Raw genomic sequence first — 22,339 nt, 5'->3', positions numbered from 1 at the left:
AATAAACCCATCATATAATTACATATAATCATAACCTCCAAATCATACTAACTCAAACCGTATTCCCCGGCCCCTTCTCAAACTTCTTTGCCTCAATATCCTCCAAGGGATGCTTAGGGTTACTCGTAAGCCCTTCAACCTGAGACCTTCCTGACGTATCCTTATGGATTCCCTGCGATGTGTGGCCGGAAGAAGGGGGATCCTGTTGCTGGGCGCCGGTTTGGTGCTCCGGTGGCGGGGACTGGCGGCCTGAGCGGGGAGCGGACATTTTTATTTTGGTTTTCGATCGATTGGAGTAGGAGAGGTAAAGAAGGGTTGTTTGTATGTGATGGATTCTGGGGAGGGGGGGGGGGGGTTAGTTAGGTTAAAAGACGGACTAAGGGGGTTTCTCGTACCTAGTATTTCTCTGGTAGGAGAGACAGATACCTAATTTCAGATCAGAGGTTAGGAGTGTAGAAGGGGGAAATTGGAAGAGTTTAAGTAATTCAGGAGCAATGATTCAAACTGGGTTGGGCTCGTTGTGGTATATCATCATGACGTCTATCTGGTATCTGGTTCCACTGGTGGATTGTGGACTGTTTATCGTTCGCTTTCGAGACTGTCGAGGTCGGGATTGTTTGGGGCTGTGATGCAATGGCACATTGTGTATATGGTATATTACCTGACCTGTTGAACCCTATCTCAGTGGTCGGACATCTGTCTGTCCTCTAATATGTAGGGACAGGGAAGGAAGAGGGAGGCCAGTCATTGCGTCATATATCAGATCGTTTGGTTCTGTTTGATTTATTGTCACGTGATCTAATTTAACATGCGAGGTCGGCCATGAAAAGATGGAACCCGTAACGGATATGATTTCCGGCTTCTTTTGATATTTCTTTATGAATTGGTCTTTGGTCATCTCCCAAGCATGGAATTGAAACGATTCGTGTGGTCTGGAGTATGGGCATCGGTCAACCGACGGGATTAATTGGGGATATCAGCGTCTGGGAATGCGTGGAGTACAATTGGCATGAGGAATAGCGAAGAGAAGACTTTTGGGGACATTCGGAGAAACGACAACCAAGGTCATAGACAACCGCAATGATTGTGTCATAGAAAAAAGGAAATGATCTAAACAACAAAAGAAAACGAAAAGAAAAAAGGCGTTATAGCGTATCCAGCCTGTCGCTCTACTAGTCCGGCGACCTGAGATATCTCAAAAAAAGCGAAAGCTGCTCCAATAAAAACAGACATTCAAACTGGATTAGCATCTTTTATATCGTCATCGGCATCCAACAGAAGTCAACTGGCTCATTTCGTCGATCTGCTGGCGTCTTTTAATTCTTTTATATTTTTTAATTTCCGTTGGTCTGAGCTGCAGCGGCTTCCGCGTTGGCAGCAGCCAAGGCCTTGGCATCGGCCTCATGGAAAACAGCCTGTAGCACTTGCTGCTCCTCCGCGTTCAGAATCTTTGTCAGGTTTTCATAGAGCTGCGGCTGTTCTTGTTGGAGACCTGCAATACAGTTAATTGATAAGACCTCGATACCTAGTGGATAGCACGTACCCAAAAAGACGTGCTTAAATAGGCCATACGGCTCGACCTTGTCCAGTGGCGTCTCAAGTAAGCTTTCCTCGTCTAGATCGTCCTCGTCGTCGTCCGCGAAGGAGCCAAACTTCTGAGCCTAATTACCCAGTCAGTCAATAAGACTTTTGCAAGTTACGTGGGAGATTAAATCCCTCACCTCTTTATTCAAGAAGTCAAGGTATGCGGCACTCTCATCGGGAACATCGCCATCGAGACCAGTCTCAGCCTCATCCTGATCGGTCCACTCAACCTCGCCATCCCAGTCATTATCCTCGTCGTTCTCATCCTCCTCCTCGTCGAAGGTGAAGTCTGATTCTTTCGTGGCATCCTCGCGATCTGTATATTGTAAATATAAATTCTATTGTCAATAAAACGGAAGAAACATACTCTTAAGTGCAGCAGGCAGCGTTTGGAAAAGCCTGGTCACCCCCTGGAGCAATCTAGGCCAACCTTGCTGCACGCTGGCAGGAACGTCGCCAGCATTCAATGTCAGCAGAGAGCTAATAGCCGCAATGGACAGCTTCTTGTCGTGGACTCTCCGGAAGTTGTCGATGTTGGAGAACCAGGTGCTGAAGAACTTGTTCGTCCAGCCCTTAGCCTCCAGAACTTGAAGACTGAGAAGAGGGTTATAATAAATAGCGTTAATGACCATCTCAATCAGGTGGATGCGGTAGGACTTGGTCTTCGCCTCGTCGGCGTCGAGAACGCGCATTGGCAACTCGATAAACAGAGGAAGGAACTGATCAATGCAGCCGCGCAAGTTCAACATCACAGTCTCTGCTAGCTTGCAACCGCAGATCCGGTCTACACCACCAACCTTCTCATCGCGGAAGATGTCTTCGACCATGCTGACAACGGCCGCAAGATACGCTGGGTTCTGCACCATCATTTCGGAGCCATATGCGACGTAGTTGTCAAGTGCAGGCAGCATGTCCTCCAGGTACAATTCGGCACCCGCCTTGAAGGTCTTATGGATAAGCTCGAAAGCTTGCCACATCGTGGGCGAGATAGACTTAGACGCAAAGGTGCAGCTGTCGATGATCTCGAAGATCTCGTTGTATAGATCGTAGAGCTTGTTCTCGAGCGTGATGCTGATCACGGGCATGAGGATTGTTTCAAGGTGCAAGAGAACATCAGGTGTACTCTCCAGAGTGAGAATGAGGGTACCAATAGTCTGCAAGACACCTAGGGCAGTGATGCTCTTGTCATCTAAGAAGTCGCCGTATTCATCATCACCCTTGGCAGCGTTTCTTTCCAAAAGCTCACCAACAATACGCATGTATGTGTCACGGAGCTGCTCGCTCAATGCTACAGCGAACGGAGTGAGCTCAGCAGAGAACACTTCGACGAAATCTTCCATAACGTTGGCCAAGGCATCCACATCGACCTCGTTGGCGAGTTTGAGAAGTTGCTGCATGATCTGAGGAATGTTCTGCTGCATCGATGTGCGAATAATATCGTGGCGGATGAGGGGTTGCAAAGCAAGCGCCGCTTCAACTCTGACAGGAAGCTCAGAATCGGTCATCGACTCAAGAATGTTGCGATAGATGATCATAAGGTTGTTCGGGTCCTGGAAATCAAGCTGCTCAAACTTCTCCAGAGTGTCACAAGCACGAGCCCTGAGGAACCCGTGGGGGCTGCGGAACTCAGGGAAGACATGACGGACAAAGAAGTATTCGACCTGGTCCGCGATGGGGCTCTTCTTTCCTAGGATCACAGTGGCCAAAGAACCGATCATCCGCAAAGCACCTTCTTTCTCCCTTGGCAACTTCTGGTCGTCCGGTGCAGACTCATACTTGCTGACAACACCGTTAACAAATGTAAGGATCGAGAACGTCTGCTTCTTGCGATTCTTCGTAAGAGCAACCAAGAAATTCGTTGCTGCAACATCAGGCGCGGATACCTCTTCGTAATAGTTCAGCTTGCGGTGAAGATACTCAGACGGGTCGGTCTGGAACAATTCGATGTCCTCGTCAGATTGGCACAGGATGGGGAAGATAAAATGAGCGACCAAGTTGTCCATATGTGGCTTGAGATGGTCCCACATCGCCTTCGGTTTGACACACTCCTCCATGTAGACCAACGTGTAGGCAAGGGCAGGGTTGCTAAGCCACTGGCCCTTGGACACCCACTTATCAATCTCCTGCAGATAACCCTTGAGAATTTCTGGCGCGAAGTTGGCGATGAAGTTCTTAGCGTACTGGCTATAATCAGGGTTGCTCGACTTGGTCATTGTAGTGGGGTTTCCGTATCTATAACAATTAGGATAGTGCCAATGTCTCGCAACGCAAAGTACTCACCTGATAAATAGACGGTTCAAGTTGGCGTACGACCACTTCTTGCATTTCCACCAGTGGTTGAGTTCCCTCTCTTCCTTGGACTCCAGCATAGAACTTGCAGGAGGATCTTTGGCGATAATTCTAAGGAACAGTGTGCACCAGTCGACAGTAGCCTGGTGTGTTTGCAGGAACGGCGAGAGCTCGAACTATTCATTGTCAGTCGATCCGAATCATTTCCCATTCTCCATATTCCAGTCCACCCACATAGATAGCATGTTTGTAGGACTTGACGACAATCCGGAGCATCTCAGCGGCCTCCAAACTTTCTTCGTCGACAAGCTTCAAGCCGATGTTGAGTAGCTGGGGGAACGTATGCTCGACAATCTTATCAAACTCCTCTCTCTTTTCGCCGGCCTTGAATCTATACACACGGCAGATGGCCAGCAGACATTGCAGACCAGCATAGACCGAGCTTGCATCATTGGTGCCCAACAACTGGAGGGTGATATCCAAGAAACCCGGCCACTGCTCGGGGAAATCATGCTGGAGGATCTTCTGGAGAAGTGGGACAAGCTGTGCGCGAACGTTCGGAGGCGTTGATACCAAAGCCGGAATCAGCCTCTCGCGGAAGCCGGGTTTCTCCCCCTCAGGGATCGGTGTGCGCAGTGGATTTTCTTCGACGGCGGTAGACCAACCACGGGTAATACGGTTCTTCAGGTAGACACCGGCTACAGCAAACCGCCTCGACGTTAGGATATACTTCTCAGACAAAAAAGGAGAGTAGAAAAAAAATCCGGCTGACAAAAACGTACCCGAGAGTTGGACGGCATTATTTTGTTCCCCTTGCAAAATATCCAGAAGCGCATTTATAAAGCCGGGCTGTGTCTCGGCCTACGTTATTCGGAAAAAGGAGTATGAGTATAGGCCAGAATCAAATCCATCCACAAGTATACCACATACATATTTTAAATCTAATTCAGCCTGACGGCGATTATCCGCATTTGGGTCGAGCGTTGACTGTATGCGGTCCCGAAGAGCTGTAACATCCATCTCGCACCAAACCCCCGGCAAACAGAAATCAATCTCCGGATTATAAGTGCCCCGTCACGTAGTAAGATGCCCGGTTGGACAGGAAAAGCGGGCGAGATATGTAGCGGGGAGACGTTGTAGTAGGAAAGTGTAGAGTGCAAAAGTGCACATCGGGTTTGTTGGGTTTGGTTTGGTTTTCTCGTGGATTTTCAAGCGGTGCCCGCCCCGCGCCTATGACAGCTAATCAGAGGGCTAGCCGCCACGCGCGGTAAGAGAATTTTTTGCTTCTCCTGAATATTTTGCCCCGGAAAGGAAGGAAAAATTCCCAAACTAGCTCGAAAGATCCAAGGTTTGCGTCGGTTTTGCCGGCAGAATGAAATGAAACGCTTCTCCATTCGGTTCGACCCCGGGGAGGGGAATCTTTATTTTGAAGTATTCTATTCGATAACATGCTAAGATAATCTCTTTGTATGTGAATGAAGAATAAATAAAACAAGAGCCTTTTGCATCTGAAATCCAAACAAACAAACAAAAATAAATATCCACGTGGTTAATCTTAGTCACCTCTCTAACTACATGTACAAAGATGCTGCGAAAATCACATCTCTCTTGATCAGTTCCTGTGCCTGTTGCATCTTAGTATATAATGACGGATCTCCAACTAACTTCGCCGCATTCTTCACTTCTCGACATGTCTCGTCCAGACGAGTAATCGTCCGAACGATAGTGCCTTCCATCACATCAGTGAGATCGGTGATGCGGTTGAAAGACATTCCCTTCGCCCATTCGTAGACAACTTCCGCCAGTCCAAATCGTGGTTGGCTGGCAAAGTCGTTGCTGTCTTCGCTAGATTGAATGACCTGGTATTGAATTTGGAAGTCATTGACTTTCTCTGAAATCCTAACGATCGCTTCCTTGCCCTTTTCCAGGCGAGGTGTCAGTGTAGGGACATTCTCGGTCTTCTCCTGGAAGACAAAGGCAGATAGTAGTGCGACGATCTCCTCGGGCTCGTACTCAGCCAAGACGTTCTCAAGTATCAACTCCGTCAAAACAAGCTCATCAGCCGAGTGAATCTAGCCAACTCGTTAGTAAAAAAAGGCCAGAGTCACCTTCCTGGAGATACCAAACCCTACCTCACACGCTACTTTCCCTTTCAACTGCACACGAGACTGTTCATCTATGAATCCTAGTTCCTTCAGCACCTGGATACGCTGCTCGTAATCTGGTAGAAGTTGAAGATTTTGATCGGACATCAGTTGCTTCAGCTGTGAAATATTCTCCTTGACCTGCCATTCATCGTGTTGCATTTCAAACTGTTGATTGTAAGCATGGGCGGGGTTGGCTTTCCAGGCACAGGGCGTTCACATACATGTTTCAAGAAGTCCGGACACTGCAAGCATTTACAGGACTCAGCAATTGTTGCCTGAGCTTGTCGCTTTTCTAGTATATCCCTCACTTGCAGTTCTTTGATTCGAGCCCAATCCATTTCATCCCAGGCCGTGCTTGTCCACGATCCACAATACTTCGACAGCTCTTTATCGGCAAACTTAATGGCCTCTGTGTACAACTCATTAGCTCCGTTTGCAGTAGCATGACCAATGTCTACATACCCTTTTTGATATTGAGATACCATGTTGGGCCAGTTTGCTTTACCATGGTGTTGGTGAGACATTCAAGATCGGAGAGCGGTATCTTGCACACTTTCAAGGTCATATCTGCCCCACGGGTTGGCAGAATCTGGAATAGATGTCGGAATTTAGAAAGGAAGGGAAGAATGTCACTTGGATGGCGTCTGCCACTCAGTTTGCCGATTTCAAGAACCTGTATGGTCGGCGTAGGTCCTCCTCCAACTCCTTCTCGGACAATGATACCAGCCGTCCGATACCCATCCTGCGGAGTAATTAGCAATGGAAAACCAGAAGATAAGTCTGCTAAGCGTACCTTTCTGTAAACGATCAGCCGCTTAGGCAAAAAGAGACGCTTTCCGACGGGCGAGGCAAGCAATCCAACGTAAAGCTCACTTGTCAGCTTCCCATACTCCATAGCTGCATCATGACAGGCTACAAGATCAATGTCGCAGATATCGCAAGGCTCGCGCTTGATTTTCGCCAAACTGGCTTCTGATAGTTGAACCTGCTTCTCATGCTCCGGAAGCAAAGCTTGCGTTGCATTTTCGCTAAAGCTGCGCTTGATCATCTCTTCAATCCTCAAAGCCTCGACACGCAGGAGGTTCAGGATCATATTGTAAGTAAGCCGAAATTGGGATCGAAGCTTGGTTGGTTCGCCGAGGATCATCCGCTTCAAAGCACCGGCAGGGGGAGCCTCATCTTTACCTGTGCTAGTGATGATCACGTAGCCGACAGTGTCAAGACCTCTTCGCCCGGCACGTCCAGCCATCTGAGTATACTCACCCGGTAGCAGATCCCTGAAACCTTTACCATCATGCTTACGGAACCCAGAAAAGACTACCGTACGAGTAGGCAGGTTCAGTCCCATGGCAAACGTCTCTGTTGCAAAGAGAACCTTGACTAATGATTTAGCAAACAGAATTTCAACAATCTCCTTCATAATGGGTAGGAGGCCTCCATGATGAACAGCAATTCCCCTGTTTAGCAAATCGCGAAGTCGAAGTATCTGTGGGAGCGTTCTGTCTTCAGGTTTAAGTCGGGTAAGTGACTTCTCGATGAACATATGTACCAGGCTTTTCTCCGAAGCATTACAGAAGTCCTGATTCGAAAGTGAGTCGGCATTCTCTTCGCATCTTTTCTTGGAGAACACGAAAATGCAACCAGGGAGCAGGTTCTCTTTGCGAAGATGCTGGACGAGCTGTACCCAGACAGTTTTGTCTTGTGCAGCCGTTGTACGTCCCCCACCTCTTCCTGTACGAGCAATGTTCCCAGTGCCCCGAGGGGCTGGCTGTCCCCTCCCACGCTGGCCACCACCCCCACGCTGAGCACCTCCGCGTTGCGAATTGCCACGAGGGCCACCTCTACCAGGAGCTTGGCCGCGACCTCTTCCCTGCTGACCTCCTCTCTGAGCTTGGGATTGAGCCTGAGCCTCAGCAGCCTTTTGAGCTTTGATCTTATCTCTGCCAGAGATGACATTATCTGCTTCTTTCCAAGCACCTTCTAGGAATCGCTTATTTGAGTCGACGATCTTGAACTTATCTTTACCGGCCCACAGGTAGTGCTCAAGTGGGACAGGTCTTTTTGCAGTCGAAATAACATAAATATCCTTCTTCTTTGTGCGACCCACCCAGGAGGCAAATTCATGGGTGTTAGGGACCGTGGCAGACAGGAGGATCAGTGTGACATGATCAGGGAGCATGATGATTACTTCTTCCCAAACGACACCTCTTTCGAGGTCATTGACATAATGTACTTCGTCAAAGATCACAAATTCGACATCTCTAATCAGGTCTGCTCCACGGTAAAGCATACTTCGGAGAATTTCAGTAGTCATGATTAGGCAACTAGCCTCTGGGTTGATCTGGACGTCACCCGTCAGGATACCAACATCATCGAAAGTAGTCCTGAAGTCCCTAAACTTCTGATTACTGAGGGCTTTGATAGGGGATGTGTAGATAGCCTTTGTCATATGCTTGGCAGCCAAAGCAATGGCGTATTCAGCGACAACTGTTTTCCCAGCCGATGTATGCGCCGCGACAAATACGGAATCACCACTTTCCAGATGGTAAACAGCCTCTTTCTGAAAGGTGTCCAGTTCAAAGGGCCACTCCCTAGCCATATCCGGTACAAGCTCGCTGAAATTGGGAATGTCTTTGTTGACATCCACAACATGGGCCCATTCCCTGCCACCTTTCTTTTGGACGCCCGATAACAGAGGAGCGCGGGGTTCTAATGCCGGGAACTCAACGGGTAGTAAGGAGTCGATATCTTCCTCATCCCCACTCAACTCATCGTCATCGATTTTCACCCCTCCAACGTCCGAAGCCGTGTCATCCTTCTCAACCGGGAGGTCGGCCTCTTCCTGCTGGAGAACATGTTCGACTTCTTGGTCATTCTCGGCAGCTTCTTTGGACTTTGCTTTTTCGAATTTTAGGCCACGACTAAACCCTGGAGCAACTTCTAAGAGGCCACCCTCGGCGCCAAAGTTGATGATCCGATCAAGGCCAGATTGCTTGCCGCCCGGTCTCGAGCCTTCTGCCGATTGTGCTTCGGATTCCAGTTCAGCGATAGCCTCGACACCATCCAGTCCGCCTGGGGCGAAGGGAAAGAACCCAGCAGCGCCTCTGACGAATTCTGCGCGACCAGCTGGTCGACGAAGCAGAGAGGTTGAGTTCTTAGCATTTGCACTGGTGGCAGGAACTGTAACTTCATGGTAGCCAGTAACACGCCCCTCAAGGCCTTCACGGTCAAAACGAACAATGGTCCGTGTTTGGGTTGGCGCGACCTCAAAGAGGTCCTTGTAGTCTGAAGAGACATCCCATCGTCTGCAAAATTGTCAGCAGACGAAAGAGCTAAGGTGGGGCTTCAAAAATGTAAGTATATGATAAGAGGTCAATCATACCTTTGCAACCGATTCAGCCATTCAGGGCTAAATTGGGATGAGGGTGTCAGGAAGTCGGTCTCCAGCTCCTTTTTAAGATCTGCGGCACTTTGGCGGGCTCTTGGCCGAGGACCCAGGCTCTGATACTGACCACTTTCTTCCTCCGCAAGTCGCGCGTCAAACGCCGTCCCGCTAAGGTCCTGCGCATTCAAGCTCAGCTTGGCCAGCGTTGCAGCAAGAGTTTCCGCCTGCGCCATTAGGAGATGATCAAAGGTTTGTTCAGAGAACCTTTCCTATACCAGTAGTTTAAGTACGTCTCAGGCACAAGATCGTTGCAAATATCCACGACAGTACTGAGATAGTACAGTATCACTTGCGTTTACGATTGGATTCTGCAGGAATGACCCAGAAGCAGTTAGCTGGGCAAAGATAGCCAACATTCACAAGTGAGGTGTGAAGAAGGAAAGACACTTCATTCGTTGGCGGTGTTTAGCGGCGGAACACACAAAACGCTGACGTCGTGTGGAGACGATTGATTCGCGCCAAAATCCCAGTCTTAGGTACTAACCTCTACACTAGATATCTAGTAGTAGTACATACTTATCGTATTTAACGCCATTGTCTCTAATTCTCTCTAGCAGCTTCTTCTGGCCCCTTTTCATCGTTTCTTCTCTATTTTAAAGGTGGATGGCGGGGATTGGTTCTATATGCCGATATGAACCTTCACCTCTCCTCCTCCTACTACTACTACTAAGTATACAACCTCCAAATTTTTCCAAGGGAGCTACACCATAGCATCGATTCTCTAAATATCTAGAGGGTGATATTTTTTCTACCTGAAAGTCCTGCATGGAATTTATACAGGGTATCGCGGGTAGACATACAGCTACTAACTAGTAGAGAGATCGAGCTGTATTTGAGCTTGAAAAATTGTAAGATTGGGTCTGTACCAAGCCAGGAGATATGAGGTAACACCTCCACTCATAGAGAAATATAAAGACACCGTTGACGGTATTCAAGGTCATAATAGCAAGGTTATTGGACAGAGATATCTCATCCATAATTATAGCGAGTCAGTTGAGTCCATTGGCAGGTATGGTCGAGCAGGTCGAGATAATATAAATAGCTACAGAAGAACGAGAAAACCGAAAGGATCACCAACTTGCACGAATTATATATTAGTAAACAGGTTAAAGAAAAAAAAAAAAGTTGAGACCTCAGATACTCTGCATACCGTGGCACGTGCTCAATTGTCGATCCTCGGTAGACGAAAACAAGTATATTACATACACAAGACCTTGATTCATCAACCTGAGGCAACAATACCTATCAAAGTTATCTTCGGAACTGAACGAGTCGCATTAAAGTCAGGGCCATTTTGTTTAGATCCGCTCTTCCCCTCTTTCAGTTACTCTATAACATGGGAGCAGGAATAACTTACCGCATGCGTCGAAAATCCGAGATCGAACCAAAACGGACTCAATCGCAATGACTCGATCGCATTCCCCGGATCGACCGTGTCTTAAGTCTTACGTCATCCACCCATGACTTCCCACAGTCATGATCGCACTGGACAAGGTTGTCAGTAAGAGCGGTGATCTCTTGCTTGTCTTAGGCTGAGAGCTCAAGATTAATTAACTACTTCCAGCGATTACTGCCCACCCAACATTTCGAATACCCTCGTTAGAGAAACCATAACCATTCTCCGATTGGTTACCACTTCTCTACTTCCACGTTGACGACTCGACGGCCTTATCCCTCCCACCTAAGTTCTGTTATTCGCCTGCCCTTCGGCTTGTCTATCACCCCCCTCCGTCACTCTCATCTCCCCCAAAGCCGCTATCTCACGGGAATAATTGATATACTCAACTTGGAACGATGTCACCTTAGTCTAGTCTCGATTTCACCATGACTACGGATTCTGCGCTTTCGTGGGTCTTAGCCCTCCTGATGAGTGATCGATGTATACCTATAGTTTATCTTCGACTAACGCGCCGCGTTGCGATCCTAGGTACCATTCAACCGAGTCTCTGATCCTCTCAAAAAAGCGACGCTTCTTTCCCTTCAAAATCCCAAATTTGTTAGTGTCCTAGCCAAGCGCAAAATGGTCATGGATGGTTGAACTAACGGTCATTTAGCCATCAGCAACTTCGCAACTATATTAGCACCGCCGACCCCGACAGGATTTATGTTGTCGTCGACAGAGTGATATACTCAATTCACATAACATCACGAAAACGAGAATCTCTCGCCGTTATTCCGTTCGAGCCGAAATGTCTTGCCGCAGGTTACGGTTGGATCGGCGTTGGAGGTTCGGACAACGGTGAATGTGCTTTTGTTAAGATCTCCGACCAGGGAGTACACGTACGAGATGACACACCGACTTCCCACCCTTCAGCCGTAGACAGCGCCTTGCCGATTGATCTCGGTGCGTCTACAAGAATATCCCAATCCTGGCTGTCTGGCGATGATCCGGAATCGGTACAGGATGCCGACAGGAGGCAGTTGCCGGATGTCCAGCTGCATAAATTTGGCGGCAGTATCGTTAACTCCGTGACCATCCATCGGCTACCTGGTGATGAAAGGGGCTTAGCAGATGAGGACATCGTCATTCTCAGGTATTGTTGTCACATTCTACCGTCAAATCACTGACACACTGATGATTTCTGCCAGTAATAACGATAAGACCGTCACAGTCTATTCCCTGACCCGTTCGAAGGTTCTCAAAGTCCTCGACCACCCAGCATGCATGAATTATGCAATTGTTTCCCCGGATTCTACTATTTTGGCCGCAGTTGGTGACGAAACCCGCGCATATTTCTATGATATTACCCGAGACTTTGATACAACCGTTTTGGCAGAAAGCGGTGAAAAGCTTACTGGCTGGAATTGGGATCCTCTTCGCTCCGTTGAAATGGACATCGGCACGAAAGCCGATGATCGTTGTTGTTTTACTATTGCCTTCTCTCAATTTAGTCGACTGTGCGCTATTGGGTCTCAATCCGGGGTTATCACCGTGTTTGATGTCAAAACCCTCCGAGACGCTGCCCATGAGCCAAATGAGACAAACTCGATAATCTGCCATTTTAATTCTTCAAGGCTTTGTTGTAACGGTGGTGCTGTGCGCTGTATGGCTTTTGCGCCCGAGCCTTGGGACCTTCTGGTGTGGCTTGAAGACAAGGGCCGGGCTGGAATTGCAGATGTTCGCCAGGGTTTTCTGCGCAGGCAAATCCTTCATTTGGACAAAGATGACCCCGAGATAGAGAAAGTCCGTACTGACCCTATGTTGGACGATTCAGTGGGCTTAGAACTCGAGGTTGATGGTCGGCTCAGCCCCGAATCCCGCGCAGACTCAGGGCAACGGGCCGTCCTAGGATCAACTGACACGCCACCGAATGAACCGGGTGGAGAGGTATCGGACAATCCGCCGTTGCGCGATACACTATTACAAGACCTCACAGAGAGGGAGAGGTTAATCGTAGAGTTTCTGAACACGGCCCGTTGGACGTCAAGACTGGAAGAGGGCCTAACGGAAAGGCGAGCCAGAACTAATCCTCAACAGCATCCTGCACCACGCTTGCGATTCCAAGGTCCTACGGATGTGTCCAATAGAACCTCTCGTCCCACTTCGCCCCTTCGCCATGGAGATTCGCTTCATGACCTACCGCGAGAGGGTTCTTCTGCACAATCAGGCGCCATTGATCGCAGGCACAATGCAAGACGTCAAGCTTCTGTTATCTTGTCTCAGAGCAATTCCGAAACACGCAATCGAACGCCAGAAGCAGGAGTCCCAAACGTAGAACCACAGCCAAGCATTACACTTAGTTGGACTGCTTCGCCCTCCGAGATACAATCTATCATTCCCGAAAATCGTCAACGTGCTACCGATTCATCTACGAGTGACCAAAGTAGTTCAAGTGGCAATGAAGCGGGCGTAGGATATCAGAATTATGGGACTCTAGGGCGTCCATCTGCTAATTTTGATTATTCTACTGCCGCCGTAGACTCAATACCGCGGCCTCGGAATCATCAGCGATCTCGCTCCGGTCACCGACACGCTGAAAGACAAGAAAACGCGGCTGGTAGCCGACATGATCCTCCGCGCGTCTCGAGCACGGAATTGAGAAACAACGTGGCGGCAGAGCGCCTTCGAAGACAGCGACAAGTGGATAATGAAACACGTAGCCGAAACAACCCGCGATATCGACAGCAGATATTGGGCATCGAAAACACCCGCTCTCCCCGTTGGATCAGGAACATTTTAAACGAACTTCCAGACCGAAGTTTGGGGGGTGGACACAGAGACCAAGAACCAGGGAGTACTGCTGGAATTGGATGGGGTGCAGATGGCAGAACATTGTAGGTTCCAAGCATACATTAACAACGATAAATGCTGACTTGCATAGGTACGTCGCGACTGTCGACGGTATATTTGAATACCAGATCAATATTGGGGACCGGAAAACATTCCCCGTTGTCAATTACCGCTAAATCAACCTTCTGTTTTGAACGTCTGATTTCTCAACCGAGTTCGGGCCTTTTATTCTCATATTTGATTTTGTTTAACGTCATTCCTAATACGATCAGGTGTCCTTTCTGCGAAAGGATCGATCTTTCTTTGCATGCCTTATCATGTTGACAGTAGGGGAGGGGTGTACTCTGATGGTGTCACTGTTTCAACTTGTTACTGTCTCCTTCATTGTCAGATTTTGGCTTAATGTGTGGCCCCCCACATCATCATATCTTAGGATTTCACGGATCTCGCCCTCTTATTCTTTTCTGCGCCTCCTTTCTTTTCTCTCTCCTACTTGTCACCTTTGCACCATCTTCTCTGGCTTGATCATTGAACCACATTACTCATAACTTCCACGGATGTGTCCCTTTGTGCATAGTTGATTTTGCCTCATTGCATTGGCTTCAGGCGTTTGGGACAGGGCACAGGCCACAGTATATGCAAGGATAGTTCTATTTCTATATCAAAAGTCTCCATGTATCCGCCCGATCCGTGCAGAACGTGAGAATGCTCAGAATGCTGCACCCCGTCATTCTCACCAGGCCACTAGCAGTATAGTATCAAATCCAAACCACCACCGGGCCTAAGGGTGTTCTTGGCTCATTAGTATTCAGTATACTAACTATATTAACGTATCCATAATGGAACAGAATATATCAGCCTTTCAGTGACCCGAATGTGCTCTCAAGTTTCTTTTCTTACTTTTCAGTTGTGCCTTTACTGTCGTTAGTGCTGCCCTAAGAGTCACTGATCGCACGGGCAAACATAGCGGGGAGCATGGACAAACCACCTAATCCAAAGCCAGCACACTAACTTACAGTGTTATAGGGATATTTTCCATCTACTTTATTGGTTAAATAGGGTTGATACCTATTAGTTAGAACGAAGGGAGTATGAGCAGGAGAGCATGCATCATGATATTAAGCCAAAGGTCAATTGGATAGCAACACCACTTGAGTTTGTCCGGTTCATGGAATTTATAGAATAACGAAAAGAGTAAGCTATCATGGTAACCCAAAGTTTCTGCGGGCCTAGGCAAAGCTCCATATAGATCTACTCCCTTTCTTTTCTGAACTGAACAAATTTAGCTACATGCAATGCAGGACATGAATCTAATTTTCTCACGTGCGTTGTCAGAAGGGTGGGTTTCATCTACTGTTGTAGGACATAGTAAATATGTAACCGCATTTCATATAACTATATGTATGTATCCAAATCCCAAACCAAAGCTATTCGACACATATATCTGGATAGATCACTGCCCATACTCAATAAATCATCGAACCTTACACCGTTTAGACCAAAAGAAGTACACGCGGGTGTTTAGCAGGTTCTAGTCCATGACTTACAGTTGAGCTTGAACAGATGCTTCTAGAAACAGCTAGCGCTTACGATGAAATCAGACGGGTAGATAAGATAGAAGAAGAATAAAAATAAAATAAATAAAAGATGGAAAGTCCTGTGACAACTCAAAGGGAAGAAGGTATAAAGAAAGAGATCAAAGAAATAGGGGACAGGCAGAGAGAGAGAGAGAAGAATCCGCATCATATTCTGCTTTGCTTTGTAGGGAGTGGTTAAAACAACAAAAAGCAATATTTTGCAGGGTAGTGTAAAAATACGTAGACAGACTTTATCACGGGGTATCAAGTGTTGAGAACTACAAGTACACATTTTAGACTAGTGTCGAGAATGAGCAATGATCCGATGAACGGAATCAACAAGTTTTTTTTGGGATTCAATCTCTGCACTGTAGATACTCTATCCTTAGGTGCCTTCTCCCTGCTATACATATTATTAGTAAGGAGAGGGAAGAAGAACGTAGTCACCAACAGGTATGCTTGCAATTGATTCAATCATTCTACATCAAAATCCTCTACCAGTGATAGACTAAGCCTTGAATGATCTCTTCATGAAAAGATCCATCGTGACTTACAAAAAGCCTCCACTCTGTTGCCACGGAGTCTTCCTAGTCACCCGTAAAATGGGACTTTCTCGGGCGTAAAAACATAGCTCTAGTGGGTGGCGAAGCCGATTGGCTCGGTTACCCAGGCGGTCTAAGGGCTGCTCGGTTACTCATTGGATGGCCAGCTACGTTGCTGCGATTCTACCAACTTCGACGACGGGCCGAAGCTCTCCGTGACAATTTTTACTACTGCCAGTCTCCCTTCTTTTTATGTTTCCTTCTCCCCCAGAAAAGACTTGAAAACCATCATCTCCTTTTAATCATTCCTCATCCTCTTAACCCACCCTATTCTCCCTCATCCATCTCCCATCACTCCCTTCGATTGAGTCGATCGGAGTTTCCTATATTTCCTTTTAATTTGTGTATTATTTGTCTTTTTTAATTCCCAATTACAATGCTCTCATCGCGTATCAGCCGCGCGGTAGGTGACCTCTTCCCCTGCAAAACATACTTTGCCATTATGCATTCAAGATCGAAACTAACTTGCATTGCGCATGTAACAGCTCCCGCGCACTGCTTTCACTCGCGCTCCCGCTTTCAGAGTCCCCAGCACATCTTTCCGGAGATGGAACTCGACGGAGGGTGGTGAAGAGAAGGTGAAGGGCCAGGTCATCGGTATTGATTTGGGTATGTTCCGTACATAAATGTCATTCTATATCGGCATGTGACTAACAGAGACCTCTAGGTACCACCAACTCTGCTGTCGCTGTCATGGAGGGCAAGACCCCCAAGATCATTGAGAACGCCGAAGGTATGTGAAAAATTTTTTCGTCATTGGGAGCTCGGCATATGATTGGTGAACTTTGCGGCTAACTTGCATTCAAAAGGTGCCCGTACAACTCCTTCCGTTGTCGGTTTCGCCCAGGATGGTGAGCGTCTTGTTGGTATCGCCGCCAAGCGTCAAGCTGTTGTCAACCCTGAGAACACCCTGTTCGCCACCAAGCGTCTCATCGGTCGCAAATTCACCGATGCTGAGGTTCAGCGTGACATCAAGGAGGTCCCTTACAAGATCGTTCAGCACAGCAACGGTGATGCCTGGGTTGAGGCTCGTGGCCAGAAGTACTCTCCCTCCCAGATTGGTGGTTTCGTCCTCAACAAGATGAAGGAGACTGCCGAGAACTACCTCAGCAAGCCCGTTAAGAACGCTGTTGTCACTGTTCCCGCCTATTTCAACGACTCCCAGCGTCAGGCTACCAAGGATGCGGGCCAGATTGCTGGTCTTAACGTCCTCCGTGTCGTCAACGAGCCTACTGCTGCTGCCCTTGCCTATGGTTTGGAAAAGGAGGCTGACCGTGTCGTCGCTGTCTACGATCTTGGTGGTGGTACTTTCGATATCTCCGTTCTTGAGATCCAGAAGGGCGTCTTCGAGGTTAAGTCTACCAACGGTGACACCCACCTTGGTGGTGAGGACTTTGACATCAACCTCGTTCGCCACATTGTCCAGGAGTTCAAGAAGGAGTCCGGACTCGACCTTTCCGGCGACCGCATGGCTATCCAGCGTATCCGTGAGGCAGCTGAGAAGGCTAAGATCGAACTTTCTTCTTCGCTCCAAACCGAGATCAACCTTCCCTTCATCACTGCTGATGCCAGCGGTGCCAAGCACATCAACCTCAAGATGACTCGTTCCAACCTTGAGGCCCTCGTTGACCCCCTCATCAGCCGCACTGTTGAGCCCGTCCGCAAGGCTCTGAAGGACGCCAACCTCCAGGCCAGCGAGATCCAGGATGTCATCCTGGTAGGTGGTATGACCCGTATGCCCAAAGTTACTGAGTCCGTCAAGTCCATCTTCGGCCGTGAGCCCGCCAAGTCTGTCAACCCCGATGAGGCTGTTGCTATTGGTGCTGCTATCCAGGGTGCTGTATTGGCTGGTGAGGTCACTGACGTTCTCCTCCTTGATGTCACCCCTCTGTCTCTTGGTATCGAGACTCTTGGCGGTGTCTTCACTCGTCTGATCAACCGTAACACCACTATCCCTACCAAGAAGTCCCAGACCTTCTCTACCGCTGCCGACTTCCAGACTGCCGTCGAGATCAAGGTCTTCCAGGGTGAGCGTGAGCTTGTCAAGGATAACAAGCTGCTTGGAAACTTCCAGCTTGTTGGCATCCCCCCTGCCCACCGCGGTGTTCCTCAGATTGAGGTCACATTCGACATTGATGCTGACAGCATCGTCCATGTTCACGCTAAGGACAAGTCTACCAACAAGGACCAGTCTATCACCATCGCCTCCGGCTCTGGTCTCTCTGACTCCGAGATCCAGTCCATGGTTGAGGATGCTGAGAAGTATGGTGCCGAGGACAAAGAGCGCAAGGCTGCCATCGAGGCTGCCAACCGTGCTGACAGCGTCTTGAACGACACTGAGAAGGCTCTCAAGGAGTTTGAGGACCGCCTTGACAAGGCCGAGGCTGAGCAGATCCGTGAGAAGATCTCCACCCTCCGTGAGTTCGTCGTCAAGAACCAATCTGGCGAGGGCACTGCCACCGCCGAGGAGCTTAAGCAGAAGACCGATGAGCTCCAGAACGCCAGCTTGTCTCTCTTCGACAAGATGCACAAGGCTCAGAGTGAGCAGCAATCCCAGGCCGGCGAGTCTAACCAGGGCGAGAACAAGGCCTAATTGTATCACCACTGATTGATCCCATCCCTGAAAAGGCTCGTGGGTGATTGATTTTCTGTACCTCTCCTATATCCTTTTGTGTTTTCCTTTGTCTCGTCTAGAGATTTCTCCCTTCATCATTGTTTTAACACGCATATGATATGTATACATACCAATAGCTTCGATTTCTCAGCCCTCTGCTCGGTGTATGGGTGTTCTTGTTTATTTTCGTTGTACTGGATCTCAAATCCCCAGTTGCCTTCATACCTTTTTGGGTTGGATGAGCATACTTGAAACGTTTCTCTTTTTCTGTTTTGCTGGAGGCAATCTCCACGGATTCGGGGGATTGCCTACACTTGTACCTTTAATGACATTTAACGGCTGGGGACCACGAAAAAGGGTTTATCCGGAGCATGTGTTAATAGATTAGGAAATTCTCCTCTCGATTTCAAAAAATTCATTTTTACTTTTCTCTTTGAACCAGCTCTTTCTCGAGCAGGCCGTTTTGCTATGAAACAGTATATGTCTGGACTGGGTATTCCAAACAACCTAGCCAAAGCCGCATTCTGGAAACGTTCAGAATTCTCATCAAGTGGGCCGAGGGTGCGCCTGTTCTAGTCGACCTTGATGACGACCAATGCAGCCACTATTTTTTTTTTTTTTTTTTTTGCTTTTCCCTGTTTCTTTTCCTCCCCCTACGGGACGATGGCTGCTGAACTGTCGGTTGATATTCCTCTTTCCAAATTAAAATCTGCTAGACAACTGTCCCTACATACATACATACATATATGCACATACATGTGCAGTAGCATATATGTACCCGGTACAGAAAGAGTACATACATTCCTCGTAGTATGTACTTACTCCCCACGAAATCCTACCTACCTTACCAACCCAACCGAAGCGGTTTAGTCCCCACGAACTAAATCCCGATTAAAACACAGTGGACCCAACCTTTAGGGACACATTCGTGTTGTCCTTGCCAGCTGTTCACTAGTTTGCTGATGATCGCAGAACGATTCTAATTAAAATCAGTATTTTAGTTCCGCTGGGTAACGAATCAGATTAATGCCTTGAAAGACACCATTCTGTTGCGAAAGTCCGCCATTCCATTCCACTTTGTCAATGATCTGTTGATGTTAATCATTTATTTTTTAATTTTTGTTGAGGGGTGTTTAGATATTGTCATGTTATGTATGGGGTTTGTTATTTTTTTTATCTAAAGAGCTCCATCTCTCACCGTTTGAATGAGAAAGTTGTTGCGTGGCCTTCCAATAGTAATGGAATTCCTTGCATGGAGGATGGGTATATATCGATCTCTGCCTTGGAAATTAGGTAGTTTATTAATCCTAAAATGCAAATTGCATGTACATACATTACAACTTGGGCTTGTGCTGGCTTTTGCCAAGTTCCTTGATGTGAACCCTCAGACAGGGAGAAAGAGAGAGAGGGAGGGAGGGGAAAGGTGGGATGGGCCCCGGGGTTTGAGAAAGATAAAAAATAAAATGGGATAGAATAAAAAAAATAAAAATAAAAACCCAAGTCCCCGTCAACAGGAAGGAAAAAAAAGGATTTTTCTTATTGGAATGTAAAAGGGGTGAGTGTGTGGGTTTGACACTGCAGAGAGAGAGAGAGAGTGTGTGTGTAAATGTGTATGTGTAAGTGTGGATTGTGATACACATGGTGGAGCAAGATATGCAGGATTGACAATACTTTTTGGACTTATCAAACCTCTTGTTTATACTCTGGCTTTCTGCTAATATAGTTCAATGGTGAACTAGTCGGGCCAGAACCCCCGTTGTTGTTTGGACAAGTTGCTTCAAATATGGGGTAGACATAATCCTGCGGCGCTATAATAACGGGTGGGTGGTATAGGTTAGGTGGTTATCATGGGTGGAACTGGCCAATCGAGTCTTGGGTAGCTTCGTTCCCTTATAATGATTGCATGTTATGGTGGAAGACAACAATGCTGACGATGTATGTTCTTTCTAGCTGTACCCTCTTACCAGCATTACAGAGGTCTCCACTGGGAGACGTGCAGCAGTGGTTGCAGTAGAGAAACAAATCAACGTTTTACACAACTGCAGTCAGGAGCTCAAGTCAAGGAAATTTCTATGCTTGTTGGGAAAGACTTGTCATAGAGAGGCCGCTATAAAGTGGAACTCTTTTTTCTTCTTCCTTCCCTTTCCTTTTTGATTTTCGATCTGGAGGGGAAACTGAGGGGGAGTTTAGAACATGAATTGGATGGGTTCAGGGGATTGAGATGACTTTTTTATTTTATTTATTTATTTTATTTATTTATTTATTTTATTTTTGGTGTTGAATTATGCCAATGTGAGAGACGATGGTCCTGATCCAGACTTTACAATCATCACAATTTAATTAAATTAGAAATAACTGTCATTTCCTGAACCCATGAATCTCTGGATGACCCAAGCAAAGGAAACTCCTCCCGGTTAGACTCATTGGGCGAGCCACCTGGAATAGTCATTTACGATGGGGTTCTCGTCCTTTCTGATTTGCTGATCACCTTTTTCTACTCCCTATGGAGAATGAATCTCCAGTTGGATTTTTTTCTGGGTTTTTTCCCCACTTAGTTATTACACATTACCAATTTTTTATTTTCTCTTCTCATCCCTTAAGGAACAGGTAACTTGTTTTTCTCCTCCCGTGACCTGTTTTCTTTGCCCTGATAGGGGTAGAATCGTAGCCACATTTTCCCTCCCTTCTTTCACCCCAGAGGGTTTCATCTGTACTGTTTTGTGGCAGGACAGTCTACGCCTAGTACGTCGAACGATATAATATCCACTTGGGAACATTACACAACCCACTAATTTTCCATGATCTTCCACATCCCTCCTCATTTAACCATGTTACATATAGGTAGTAGATCATTGGGCTGTGATTGGCCCAGGGTGGCTAAAAATAAAATACCATGTTAGAAGAAATAACTTTCTTGCCCGTTTATCGTCCTCTTTTTTCCCTCTTCTTTATGGAAGGGGAAGAACGCCTCAGGAAGTTTCGTCAGTTCAATTTGCCCGTTTCCAGGAAATAAATCATTTGATCTGTTGAATCAGAGCGCCGTTATTGCTCCTGTTTTGGAATTGAATTGGGAAATCAAACGGTGTGTGGTTTAATTTCGATATTTATTGCTTTTGACTCTTTTCCTTTTTCTTGTTTTTCTTTTTGCTGGTTTCACGCGCCCAGTCTATAATCTGTACTATGTACATCTCGGATCCTAGACTAGGGGAAGTAAATTAAGAAAAAAAAAAAACTATACATCAATGAGTTGATTGTGTTTGTCACTAGTGTGACAGAAGTGGGTTTTTATTAGGAGGGGGTCCAACAGACCACAGCACATTGGATGATTGGGGGGGCAAAACACTTGGTAATAATTAATCAATGTAATCATAATCAGAAAGAATTGGTATTTGATATGAAAAGAAAAAAAGAAGAAAAATAAAATCCAGATCAACTAAGATCGATGAACCTGATGAAGTGAAAAATCCTTCCACAGGTCTGAGTCGAAATCTTTTAAGTAAAGTATAAATTCTATAGATATGAAGAAGAATGAAAGTCTATGATTATTGTAATGAATCTGCATTTCTTGTGTGACCCTCCGTCGCCCACCATGTAAGGCTGTTGACTTCAATTGACAATTATTACTACATTTGATAGGGGAGCTCAACATCGATCCATGGACTTGTTTGTTTGGAACTGACCGCAAAAGTCAAAACGGGGTTCAATTTAGTAGCTTTTTCAAGTTTGTACCTAGTCCGAGTTTACTAGTACTGACTAGAGCTGTCCCAATTGCAGCCAGTCATTCTTCTTTTTGCCTTTTTTGTCCCTCTTCTGGTTTTCTTTTATTTTTTTCTTTTCTATTTCTTTTCTT

The 22,339-nt window shown here is 46.9% G+C and overlaps 3 protein-coding genes across 3 annotated transcripts; 2 read left to right on the top strand and 1 right to left on the bottom strand.

Annotated features, from left to right (window-relative positions):
* Nucleotides 1–1,334: 1,334 nt before the first annotated feature.
* BDW43DRAFT_300473 (armadillo-type protein) lies at nucleotides 1,335–9,638 on the bottom strand (the record flags this gene model as incomplete). Its single annotated transcript, XM_032044905.1, has 13 exons — nucleotides 1,335–1,492; nucleotides 1,544–1,661; nucleotides 1,722–1,900; nucleotides 1,952–3,816; nucleotides 3,865–4,049; nucleotides 4,108–4,571; nucleotides 4,656–4,734; nucleotides 5,535–5,945; nucleotides 6,006–6,185; nucleotides 6,242–6,429; nucleotides 6,483–6,762; nucleotides 6,814–9,325; nucleotides 9,403–9,638. 13 exons carry the CDS (start codon nucleotides 9,636–9,638, stop codon nucleotides 1,335–1,337), a joined length of 6,855 nt encoding a protein of 2,284 aa, XP_031900154.1.
* Nucleotides 9,639–11,289: 1,651 nt separating this feature from the next.
* Nucleotides 11,290–13,872, top strand: BDW43DRAFT_300471 (uncharacterized protein; the record flags this gene model as incomplete). The annotated part of the gene is made up of 5 exons (XM_032044904.1): nucleotides 11,290–11,312; nucleotides 11,393–11,461; nucleotides 11,520–11,745; nucleotides 12,101–13,740; nucleotides 13,788–13,872. 5 exons carry the CDS (start codon nucleotides 11,290–11,292, stop codon nucleotides 13,870–13,872), a joined length of 2,043 nt encoding a protein of 680 aa, XP_031900153.1.
* A 2,379-nt stretch (nucleotides 13,873–16,251) lies between these two features.
* BDW43DRAFT_319788 (Hsp70 family protein) lies at nucleotides 16,252–18,975 on the top strand (the record flags this gene model as incomplete). The annotated part of the gene is made up of 4 exons (XM_032048975.1): nucleotides 16,252–16,278; nucleotides 16,361–16,484; nucleotides 16,543–16,608; nucleotides 16,685–18,975. The coding sequence occupies 4 exons, from the start codon at nucleotides 16,252–16,254 to the stop codon at nucleotides 18,466–18,468; spliced, it is 2,001 nt and encodes a 666-aa protein (XP_031900152.1). The 3' UTR covers nucleotides 18,469–18,975.
* Nucleotides 18,976–22,339: the final 3,364 nt, after the last annotated feature.

This window comes from Aspergillus alliaceus, assembly GCF_009176365.1.
Source record: "Aspergillus alliaceus strain CBS 536.65 unplaced genomic scaffold BDW43scaffold_23, whole genome shotgun sequence".
Classification (NCBI taxonomy): Eukaryota; Fungi; Ascomycota; class Eurotiomycetes; order Eurotiales; family Aspergillaceae; genus Aspergillus; species Aspergillus alliaceus.
The sequence above is the reverse complement of the archived record's forward strand: the minus strand, read 5'-3'. Positions and strand labels throughout refer to the sequence as shown.